Here is a 12,866-nt window from a genome sequence, read left to right on the forward strand (position 1 = left end):
AGAAATAAATTATTTTTTAAATTTATTTTTGCCACTTTTTGCTGATAGTTTCTTAGTTCTGGATATGAGCCTGGTAATCAGAAGAGTTTTAAAGAGAAAGATCAAAGTCCATAAAAAAGGAGGTTTGGGTTTTGTTTTTTGGGGGAAGGGTTTTGTGTGTGTGGTTTTATTTTATTTTATTTTTTTGGTTTTCTTAAAATTTAGACCACCCTATGACAAACACAGGATATCTAAAAATATACATAGTACTCACAACAGGCTGAGACAGAAAGTACAAAGCTAAGTGCAACTTGTGTGAACAATACTATTGGCAAAACTGGTCCTGTCAGCCAGTATAATTAAAATGGTCAAGATGATACGAGAACCACTAAAAGAAGCAGTTCCCTAGACTGGCTGTGTCAGAACCATCTAGAACAATAATTCTCCCAGGTAAATCAGATACAAACCTGTCCATAGCTGTGATGGCCACCAGTCTACACAATGTCTTTGCTTTGCTTTTTCTTAGTAACAGAACCCTGATTTTATTGGTGCAGTGTGTCCAAATAAATAACATTTCCCAGCTCCTCTTGCAAGTTGGTATGGCCATATGACTAACTCTGGTCGGTGAATATAGCTAGAAACACTGTATATTACTTCTGAGAAAGCTAGTTTAAGAGGGATGAAGAACTGCCTGTGAATTTTTGTTTTTCCTACTACATATAATTTGGACTATAAGGCTGGATCCCTTCAGCAAACATCTTAGAACATGAATTAATCTTGAAGTCAGAAGCCCTGGATGGCAGATCAAAGGAGCGTGGGCTCCCATGACCATGAAACAGCCATGCCAGCCCTGCATTGCTTCTGCCACGCTTCTCTTACAGGAAGGAAAGTAGACCTGACATGTTTAAGTGCCTGTTATTACACACCATCAAATCCCAAACACAGTGATACTGGCATTTTCTTGGCCTTCCCAGATTCCAACAAATTATTTTCATTTTCACAGAACTGTAATAGCCTCAACAATGCCACCTGGTTGCCAGTGATTGTAGCAGGTCATTTGGAAATGTTAAAATCGGGGGGAAATATCTGTCTTAGAATGAATAGTACAGGTATTTGGAGTTTTTTGGTTTACCGCACTGCCTTAGCTTCCCTGAAATTTTATTAGTAAAATCACTGATTTTGAGACATGTAGAAGTTGGAAACCCCCAATATACGAAGTTAATGGCCATGAGAGGAGGCTTTGTGCATACTCGGCACAGAAAGGAAGCTAAGGGAAATAAATTCTAACACAGGCGTTGCCACCCCCAGCTGGGGGAAGGCAACGTGTCAGTGAGGCAGTAGCTATAGCAACATCAGTGTTAGGGAATTTATTTATGATAGGGTTAAGAACCTCTTGGACTGTAATGGACCTTAACAAAACAAAGCACCTGGAAATCATGATCTCCTATTGATAAAAATCAAAGAAAGACCCAAAGGAAGGCAATTCCAATCAGAGGATGGAGAGACTGGCAGGTAACGTTCTCCTGGCACAGGCCATCAGTAATTAGCTCTATGCTAATTATCTGGTAAACTCATCCTTACATAACTTCTACTAGTAGAGGAAAGAAAATAATATTCTAATAGAAGGAACCAGAGTTAATATTTGAGTTGGAACAAGGAGGTAGTTCTGGAAGCTTCTGATGAGTTGTTATTGATAGTATATATTTTTTACCAGGTGAATGAAATACTAGATAGCCTATAGGCCTCACTTAAGGTAGATTGGATCCTTTTGTACATCCTCACTCTCCCCCTGTATTAGAATGATGCATCTATGCCCTTTGCCACATGACTTTGCAACACCTCTTACCACAGTGGCCCCGCCTAGAGGACCCCCAGCCTGAGGCTGAGCCACCCAGCAAAAGCCCAGCTAGATCAGCTAAACTTGTCAAAGACCTGTGAGCATGAGAATAGCCTGGTGTGAGCCTCCAGTTCTTCAGGTAGCAATAGGGGTCTTCTGTGTTATAAATGCTTGTATCCCCCCTAATCCATATGTTGAAATCCTAACCCCAAAGATCATGGTATTAGGCGGAGGATTTGAGAAGTGCTTCGGTCTTTAGGGTGGAGCCCCCATGAATAGGATTAGTGCTCATATAAAAGAGGTTCCAGAGAGCTCTCTTGCCCCTTCCACCACGTGAGGATACAGCAAAAAGGCACCATGAACCAGAAAACAGGCTCCCACCAGAGACCAGATCTGTTAGTGCCTTGATCTTGAACTTCCACCCTCCACAGTTGTGAGAAATGAATATCTGTGATGTATAAGATACTCAATCTGTGATATTTTGTTACAGCAGCCTGAACAGACTAAGACAGGGTCTGATACAACACTCAAAAAATGCTGGCTATTACTGGCCATTGTAAGAAGTCTAAAAACCAAAAATAAAAGTATATAACCTAATATATAATGCATGGGAATCATTTTTGGTTTGTCACAGGCTCTTTAAAGTCTAAAAGATTAGAGAATGTTCAACTGATAAAATAAATGCTTCAGTATACGATATGTTGACTGATAGGGTTATACTTTGTCAAATAGTTACCTAGGATAATATATATTTAATCATGGCTTTCCATTTCCTACCTATTGGAGACAACACAACCATAGTCTCCAATATGTGGCAATTTTCTTTTTGCTTTTTGGGCCTTCACGCAGTATTATGTCAACTCAGAGTTGAAAAAAATGGCCAAAAGGTCAACACGTGGAGAAAGTAACATGAAGCGCTAGGACGGTCCGCATATACAATGATCTGCACCAAACGAGAGTTTGTTTTAATATCATGTTGTAAATAGTTTATTAACCCAGACATACAATCTATGCTTTAAAAAGGTCAGATTATTTCTTAAAATTGTGTAAACAGATGACATGATAAAATGAGATTCTATGCTTACTGGTTTGAATGAACAATTATAAATATTTATAGTTTTCATTTGCTGAATATCCTTGAAAGAAACACATCACCAATTTCCTATTTTTCTGTCTTCCCCATAATACCAAGTATATGGAAGTCACTCAAAAAGATACATACTAAAATTAATAGTGAATGATACAAAACATGGTTTCAAAGGTGTTTACTATTTGGTCAAACAATAATTTTTTAATTGTCAGTCATAAAGTGAAATGTATATTCACATACATGTTAAATATCCATCAGATCTGCATTATTGCTATGCGACACCATTTTATACTCTGGGAAAATATAATTCCTGAGATCATTATTGGCTTTATAAATCATTTTCTTCCCTGTCAAATTATCTTTCCTTAAATGACTGGGGAGTGTGAATTGGGGTTAGGATGTCAATTTCAGACCAACTTTCTATGCCTACTAAACGAGAAAACAGGCTCTATCTTTTATAAAAGGTAGAAAAAGAACTATGGTGTGCAGAATTTTTTTCCAAAGTATACCATACAGGAAAAATGTAGACTGAACACAAAAGAAGTCTTTTCTGAATGACTCTCAATCCCAGGAGGAACGTATGTTTTATAATCAGTCCTCAACATACAGCAGTCCAGCTGTTGCTTTGCATTTATTTAAACTATCCTTTGCTAAATAATTGTGTTCATCTTTGAAAGAAAATTACTTAAGATTACATTCAATTTCTTTCTACAAACCAACACAGCCTTCACCTTCACAAAACAAACACTGTACATGAAAACTGAACTGTCAGTCACCAGCTTTATTCATTATTCTGCTATTTGTTTGGTGCGACCACACCTAAGTCATACAAAGCCAATTCCTACTTTTTGTGAAATCTGGTAGAGTTCATACTTAGCAATAAAGTATCAGATGCAGTCTAAACTTACTAGGGCTAGCAAAGCTTTATTGGTTTCATAATTCATACTGGATGGTTTTCAAAACAATCCTATAAATGCCAAACTAAAATATAAAACAAATAATGCTGTGAGCAATCCTTCATCCCTGGGTTCATGAAGGCCTTGGAATCATTTGTGTCTGTGTTGGATACGTTTTGATAACCTCCCGCATTTTGATGTACTTGCTCATGAAAGCACTAGAACAAATTAATTAAAAGAAAACCACTCTGAAACCACTTGAACTTTTGATCCTACCACCGAGCTTTAAAAGCTTCTACAACCTAGCTGGTATTTTTCTCTGGGTTTTGGTGTCTAAGTGACTACACTGCATGTTTCTTGCTTTGTGATGATGTTCTAATACGTATGATACAAGAAAAAGTGGGTATTTACCAAAGATCTTGCAGACGAGCCTTTTCAGACTGGAACTGATTACCTTTTGAAACATTTTTAATAACAAATAATGGCCTGTTTCACAGATCTGAAAGCAATAGCTAGTTTTCTTGACCTACAGTTTTAAAACTTATCTTTTAACTAAACAGGATCAGCTTAAAATCCCTTTGGAGATGTTTTTATTTGTTAATAACAGCATCTTTCATCTCCTATTACCCCAATTCAATTTCTCCTGCATACAAAGTAATGAGTAGGATGGCTGTGAAGCCAGTTAACATCCCAGCATTCTGAATCATGAAGAAGGTGAAATCGGTTTTTCTTCCAGTTACCTTTTCTCTCAGCATGTCATTCATCTCTGGAAACTAGAAGAAAGATATATTGTTAGATAACTGTTGCCATCTTGTGGCAAAACATAAAATAGTCATTTATAGATTAATAGATTTCTGAATATTATAAATTTCAGATGTTTAGATGTTTTAGCATAGATAGTGTACTAGGAATATCTAGCCCTATTAGACATCAACAAGAATGATAGTACAAAAATACTGTTCCCCAAGTGAGTCAATGGGATTGACCTCATTTAATTCTCTCTCTCTCTCCCCCTCTCCCTCCCTTCCTCCCTCCCTCCCTCCCTCTCTTCTTCTCTCTCTCTGCTCCATCACACCACTCTTTCCAGCCTCTTTCCTCCCTCAAATCTTCATACCCACCAATATTTCTATCTGAACTCTGCCCTCCAGTTTTTCAATTGAACTAAATCTTTCATGTTTCAACTTAAATCTTACTTTCTTAGAAAAGCTTCTCTTAGCCCCTTCTAACTTATATTAGATTCCCTTACATTCATCTCTCATCATATATATTGCTTTGCCTTATATTTCACAGATCTGTTATTTGTAATTACTTAGTCATGTGTGTGGTTTTTGTTCCTTTGTTGAGTTTTAGGATCCTTTCTTTGTAAACAGAAAGCCCCACGGGTGAAGGGACTGTGCCTCTTGTTCCCTGGACTCCCCAGTGCCCTATCAATTTCCGGGCCCGGTACAGAAGTATCAGTTCATGGCAGCTGAACAAATCATTTGTTTAATAATCACTATACATTTCATTCTTGTTCTTTTCCATTTGTGTCCTTTTGCTTGCTCTACCCCTTACAAAATTACAAGGTTTTAAATAAATTATGCATTGCTCTAGGATTGAAGGCTATAACCATCTCATTACAGTGAAAGCAATTAAAACCCCAAGGTCTGTACTTAAGATCTACTTTCTCAGCAGGTGACTTCCACTGAAAAGGCTCCTTGCGGAGATCTGTGAAAGGCACTCTCAAAGCATATTCCAAAAATGCTTGCTGTATATGCAGCGGGGCACTGTATCACATCCAAGAGGTCTCCACAGTCAATCATGTGCCCAACTGAAGAAAACTGGCACCAGGATTAAATGGGTGGCACCATTCTGAGTAGTGTGAAACTGCTGTAAGTGTATACAGCATCATTTATCAGTATTATTTCTGCAAACTAAACACCCTAATAGATTCTGTTCTTATATCAGAAAAGGGAGAAGGGATGACCTAGCATAAATAGAGTGGGAGACATTAATTCTGTGAAGAAAAATATAAATGCAGTGATGGCTCTAAAAGATGGAATCCTTGCTCTTATAAGGGTCTGCACAGCCCAAGAAGCAGAGCTAGACAGTTATCATTTGGAGCTAAAAATGCAGATGAAAGAAATTAAATTATTAAATTATGTCTGTAATACATATTCAGTTCCAAATGCAAAGGAAATATTATTTGATTTGCATACACTTAGCACCTCTTCATTTTCTAAGATGCTGTCCATGATTCATTTGAAAAGGAACAGGACTATTTATAGTCTCTCTCTTACACACACACACACACACACACACACACACACAAATAAATACATAGACACAGCCATAGATATAAACATAGATACAAATATACACTGACACGAGTACATAATGTCTAATTTTAATTTACCAATTTTAGTTTAACTCAAAAGGCTCTCCCTGTTTAGAACTTTGAAATAACAAAATTCTATTTACAAAATAAATCATTCTGCTTCCAATGTGACATCCTCACAAAAGAGAGGAAAAAAATCCTAAGGGACATACTATAATACAATGCAAGTTTACCCACCACAAGGCAAAAAAAAAAAATAGAGAAAATATCTCTCCTTCAACAAAAATAATTCATTTCCTCTTCTGTCAATAAGATCATAGGTTAAAGAACCAATGAGAATCCCTTTCAAATTACTATCAGTGCAAACTACTCAAAAAGAGTTATCTGTTAAATTAGGAATGTCTTCAATGACAGCAGAAAGAACTTCTTGTCACCCTTAGTCAAAGTATAACCCAGATGTTTATTCATAAATTTTAAACTAAAATAAGAAAAAATTTTGAAATTTCTTACCATGTCTGCCAGAGAAATATAAAGGAACATGCCGCCAGCAAGTGCAAAGATAATATTTGGAGCAAAGTTGTTGCCCACCAAAATGCCAAAAGCTAGCCCCACGTAGCAGGAACACGCGGAAAGGAAGTTGAACAACAAGGCCTGTCGAGTGCTCATCCCTGCGTTGAGGAGAATCACGAAGTCCCCTAGAGGAAGAAAATAGCAAACAAAGCGTTTTTTCAGTTTGGGGGTGAGATGATAGGTGACCATCAGCATCTAACGAGGGCTTCTTTACTTTGATGCCACCAGCAGGGTTTCTAAGTGTGCGTGTCACCTGAAACGCCTCATTCCGCTGAGACCGAGCAGTAGCTGACTTTCCCAGGGCGAGCAGAGCCCCTTACCCAGCTCGTGGGGAAACTCCTCGCACAGGATCGCGATGGAGGTGCTGAGGCCCTGGAGGAGAGACAAGGTGCAGGAGGCCCCAATGGCCAGGCCATCGATGAAGTTGTGGAGGGCGTCACTGAGCGTGATCATCCAGGCAATTGTCCCTATTTCTGACAGCTTGGGCCCCTTCAGGCAGGTACATGAGCTTGACTCCTTTTTTTCATCCTGTGAAATGGCAGAAAATCTATCAACAGAATAAACAGCATTTTTGGAAAGTCTAAAGAAATACGGAGAAACAGGAGATGTGTTATATCTTGAGGGAGATAAATGGTTACAACAAAGTTTTTCCTAGTGGATGGGAACCCCTGATCATATATAATAGAGAAAAGGTAGGGGAAAAGGAAATGAATAGGTTGGCAGGCCTTGAACAAGCCACTTAAAGGACATTTTATTTTGCTTTCCCCTTAAAACAATCCTTTGATTTGTATGAACAAATTCCTACTAGTGCCTTCCTGAAATATAGCAGTTATTAACCTATGAATTCGATTCACATACTTTAAAATAAAAATACATTTTTCAAGGACTAAACGTAAAGTCTTTTTCATGTTACAATTTAAATGTGAAATCCGCATTTAAAGCACGATTGCATCAAAAAACATTGTTTTTAGTCCCTCCCATGCCACTAGGTGACTGTGAGCAAGTTACCTGGGCCTCAGTTTCTTCAACTGTAAAATGAGGAGAATGTATTAGATGAGTCATTTATTTTCCCATGACTTACTATGTTTCCACCGTCTTCTTGGAGCTATGCTGGGTTTTCAGGCTGTAACAACATGGTCCCTACCAGCCCTAATTTCAATGATTCGCTTCACGAATTTCATGAAGTGTGATTGAAACAGGCCTGCCTTTACACTAACAGTTCTTTCCATTTTGAAACAATAATAAAAATAGAAAATCTTACAATGGGCCTTTTGTAAGAATTTAAATTTTCACGAAATTTACCAAAATGTATACAATCAAATGTCAAAGCATTTTCCAGAAATAGTAAAATAAATAAAATAAAATAAAAAGATAATAAAATGCAAATACATTTTTAAGTAGGGAAGCAATTTGCAATTAACTAGAGAACATTTTATTCCTAATTCTTCTCCCCTCAACTGTGCCTCAGCAGCTAATCAACATATTTATTGAACATCTGCAATTTGTAAAACAGTGTGCTGGATGCTACAGGAAATGCATGGAAGCAGAAAATACAGCTTCTATCTTCAAGAATTGTATTTACCTTGGAGAAACAAGATGTAAAGTACCTGACTGGCTCTTTTAAAAATACGCACTATATATCCGGCTGAGAGGGACTGCCTTCAGAGCAATCATCTGAGAGATTTTACATTTACTCCAACATCACTTCATTACTCAAAACACCTTGGGGACTGTGTTTTCAGAATTAACTTTAGATCTTTCAATACATCTTTTCACTGTTTCATTACTGGCAAATCTTCACCTTTAGAGGATGATTTTTGTTTGTAGGCATAGCCAAAGTCATTTGGAGCCAATAAATTCTTAAATTTAGATGGAAGGAGGGGAGGCTGTTAGTACTAATAATAGCAGAGGTGGTAGTAGTAGTAGTAGTAGTAGAAGTAGTCATAACAGCAGTAGAAATAGTCATAGAAAGCCATGTAGTTTTATTATGTGCCAGCCATTGTTCCAAGCACTTAGATATTTAATTTCTTTAGAACAATTCTATGAGTTAAGCACAACTGTTATCATCATTTTATAGTTGAGGAAACTAAAGCACAGAAAGGTTAGTTAACTTACCCAAGGATACAAAGAAAGTGGAATTTTTTTTAGTAACTATTTCACTACTCCAAAGGCATGATGGGAGGGGGGGCAAGAATTTGTAATATGATCTGGAAGCAGTCCACAAGAATGCCCCCTCCTCTGAAAAAAACTCTTCTAAATACTTGAAGCAATGTTGAAATAAGTGTTTAATCTCCTTTCATTTTTAAAAAGCAAAATCTCATCAGCATAAAAAAATTCCATCTGGTCTTAAATTGTGGTCTTTTTACTTTATAAGAAAAACTGAGGCAAATTAAAAATTTCAAGAGTTTATTTGAGCAAAAATCAATTCAAATACGGCACCATCCAACAGGAAGCAGTTAAGAGCGCTCCATGGACAGAAGCTCAGGGAGAGACTTATGGAGAAGATTCGAAAGCAAAGCAAGCAAATTACTGATGGGCTATAGCTTACAGCCTAGCTGGCTGTTTGTGACTGGCTGCCCTTAGGCTTCTATTTTGTACCCTTCGGGCATTTACAGGCTTAGATTTGGGTTTGCTTCCATAGACCACCATAGCATTAGAGCCATTTCAATCAAATGGTCTCCATGTTTAATTAATTTAACCATTGATATATCTTCAGTGCACAAAAATATAAACACTTATGATTTAGTACATGGCTTGGAATAAATGCCCCAGAACAGGCAGCAATTATTGCCAAGGGAGAAACAAAGGTGGTCATTAGAGAAACCATAGAGGAAGAGACCATAGCTTCACAAAAATGTATGGCCAGAATACAACTTAGCATCTCCAGTTGTTTTCATCTTCTAACTTGGTTTACTTAATCACATATTTATAATTATTTTTTTTATTTTTTTTTTTCCTTATTTTATTTTTCAATTACAGTTTATAATTTCTTTATTTCTTGTGATGGTTTAGGGGAAAGATTACAAGACCAAGTCTTGACAACCTGGTATTATACACTATACACAAACTCTGTATACAGACTCCTTTAATTCTGAAAAAGAAATTAAGTTAATATATCAGGCACGATAATCTTACATCTAAGTACAGATATTATCAACTCTATTTACTATGCTTCCTTTTAGCTTTATAAGTTCAGGTCTCAAATGGCACTGTGGGGTAAGTTAACAGCTATACATTTTTAATAGCTTTGGAGCAAACAAAAGTAGGCAAACATTCAAAAAAGTCTTCTTTAATTTGCCTGGAACTGAGTTACTGAGCAGAGAGAACATTAAATTCAAGCCCTTCTAGTTGAGTCAGTGAATGTTCTACTCTTTCCCTTTTTGGTTCCTGTTTGCGGCTGTCAGTGCTCGCTTGCTTGCTTCTCTGTTGAGCTCGTGCACTAAACGTGAGGCTCTTACACCCTCAGCCGTGATGGGACAGCTCAGTCTAGTGAAAAGACCACAGGTCTGAGAGCCAGCACTGAATTCTAGCTGGGCTCTGACAACAACTGCTGTGCCGTCGTCGGCAAAGCTCTCAGCGCCTCTCACCTTAGTTATTAATAGAAATGAAAGTCAAGGCAAATTACAGAATAACCAGAATGGGGACAGAAAGAGTATCACGGACTGAAGTTGTAAGAGTGGAGAGACTAAGTTGAAGCCCGGCATCAGCATGGAGGAAGAAGCAAAGAGCGAAAGAAAGAAAAAGCACCAAGAAATCAGCGTGAAGGAAGCAAGTGGGCTCCCTGCAGAGCAGCTTAGGTTTAAGCAAGGCAGGGGGAGGTCGGAAGGAGAAAGGGGGCAGGAGGGGAGAGGACAGGGGAGGAGGGGTGGCCTGCGCTGGGAGCCGCAGGGACAGGCACGCAGGAGGAGGAAGATGAAGAGGGTGAAGGAAAGGAGACTGAAGAGGAGGAGGTGGAGAGGAGTGGGGGGCAAAGGAAGGGTGTGGCTCTCCGGCAGCAGAACACAGGGCCTGTGAACGCAGCTACACCTGCAAGGAAGCAGATGCGGGGGCAGAGATGATGCAGGCCTGCCTGTCAAGACGCCCAAAACATAGTGCCGAGGTAAAAAAAATAAAAATTATAAAACAGCATGTCTGTTGGGCAGCTTTTTAGAAAAATGATTATTATTGTAACTTCATGATGGTCTAAGTGAAAATATGTTTGGAATGATATATACAAAAATGCTAAGCACGGTTCTCCCTGGGAGACAGTACTGTTTGTGTGTTTTTTATCTTTTACGGGTGTTCTGTTTTTTTTTTCACTTAGTGTATGTTATTTTAATACTCAGAAAGCAAAAGATTAAAGCCATGGGGTGAGAACCAGCAAGAGGGAAAAAAGAATTTGTGATGATTCAGGAGTTATTATCATCAACAAATAAGGTAAAGCTGGAGAAGCAGGCTGCCTGTGGGTTTGATCTAAATTGAAAAGGTGGTGTATTGTCCCACTAAAATGAATCTTTTTTTATAGGATTAATGGCAGCAAAGATCAGCAGGAGCACAGTCAGACCTCATTCTGCATTTGGGGAGGCAAGATGAGCCATGAATAATGAAAATGTTTTTATGGTTTATTGTTTATATGTTTTATCAGTAAGAAGGTAAAAGCAAACAACCACTGCCAGTAAATATTAAATTCCAAGTTCCATATTACATGCTGAAAAAATTCTGCAGAGTAAGAGCTCTGAAAATGAGAAAAACAAGCCAAAGATGAAAGTGACAACCCATTAAAAAACTCAATAAAGATGGCAGAAGGAAGTATAAATGACAACAAACAAAAGATGAAAATTATGTGCAAAAAAACCCATAAAATGTATGCCTGTAAAGGGTAAATTAATATAATATAAATACAAGTAAAAACTATCATTTTAAGAGGCTACCAATAAAGATGAGTGAGATTTATAGGAAGGAGCACTGAATGTAGGATAGCTTAATGATTCAAGGGTATATATGTGCCTTGGCATCAAATGGGTTGAGTTTGAGTATTGGCCCTGCTACTTACTAATGCTGTGTCTCAGAAAGTTACTTGGGTCCTAGCTAATGCACTAAGACAGGGAAAGGAAATAAAATGTATATACACATTGGGAAGGAAGAAATATAACTGCCTTTGTTGACAAATGACCTTCTATATAAAAAATCCAAAAGAATTGACAAAAACTATCCTGGAACTAATACACAAATATAGCAAGGTTATAGAATACAAATATATATATAAGTCAATTGCTTTCCTACATACCAGCAATTAACAAGTGGAACTTGAAAATACCATTAGCTCCCCCAAAAGATAAAATACTTAGGTTTAAATCTAACAAAATATGTACAAGATCTATATGAGGAAAAGCACAAAACTATGATAAAAGAAATCAAAGAAAATTTAAATAAATGGAGAGATATTCCATTCTTACGGATTGAAAGACTCAGTGTTGTCAACATGTCAGTTCTTCCCAATTTGATCTATAAGTCAATGCAATCCCAATCAAAATCCCAACAAGTTGTTTTGTGGATATTTTTTTATTTTAAAGTGTATATGGAATGGCAAAAAATCTAGAATGGCCAACACAACACTGAGGGAAAGGAACAAAGATGGAGAATTGACACTACCTGATGTCGACTTACGATACAGCTACAGTAATCAAGACATTATGCTATTTGAAAAAGAACAGACCAATAGATCAATGGAATGAAATAGAGAGCCCAGAAGTAGACTCATATCAACGTTTAACTGATCTTTGACAAAGAAACAAAGGCAATGCACTGGAGAAAAGATAGTCTTTTCAACAACTGGTGCTGGAACTAGTGGACATTTATACACACACACACACACACACACACACACACAATCTAGACACAAGCCTCACACCCTTCACAAAAATTGATTCAAAGTGGATCATAGACCTAAACGTAATGCAAAACTATAAAACTCTTGATGACACAGGAGAAAACCTAGATGACCTTGGGTATGGCAATAACCTTTTAGATACAATACCAAAGGCACAATCCATGAAAGAAATAATTGATAACCTGGACTTCATTAAAATTAAAAACTTCTGCTTTGCAAAATACAGTGTCAATGGAATGAGAAAACAAGCCACAGATTGGGAGGAAATATTTGCAAAAGGCGCATCTGATAAAGGACTGTTAAACAAA

General features: G+C 37.5%; 1 protein-coding gene across 2 annotated transcripts in view; it reads right to left on the bottom strand.

The window, feature by feature from the left end:
- Positions 1 to 2,783: 2,783 nt before the first annotated feature.
- Positions 2,784 to 12,866, bottom strand: part of SLC39A8 (solute carrier family 39 member 8) — a 68,433-nt gene continuing 58,350 nt past the window's right edge. For both annotated transcript variants that reach the window (XM_081144432.1, XM_081144433.1), the window contains 3 exons: positions 7,010 to 7,217; positions 6,630 to 6,814; positions 2,784 to 4,575 (listed from right to left, as the gene is read on the bottom strand). In XM_081144432.1, coding sequence (XP_081000558.1) covers positions 4,426 to 4,575; positions 6,630 to 6,814; positions 7,010 to 7,217 — 543 coding nt within the window. In that variant the 3' untranslated portion in view covers positions 2,784 to 4,425. The remainder of the gene's footprint in view (positions 4,576 to 6,629; positions 6,815 to 7,009; positions 7,218 to 12,866) is intronic.

Source organism: Miniopterus schreibersii (assembly GCF_964146895.1).
Source record: "Miniopterus schreibersii genome assembly, chromosome: 1".
NCBI classification, from domain to species: domain Eukaryota; kingdom Metazoa; phylum Chordata; class Mammalia; order Chiroptera; family Miniopteridae; genus Miniopterus; species Miniopterus schreibersii.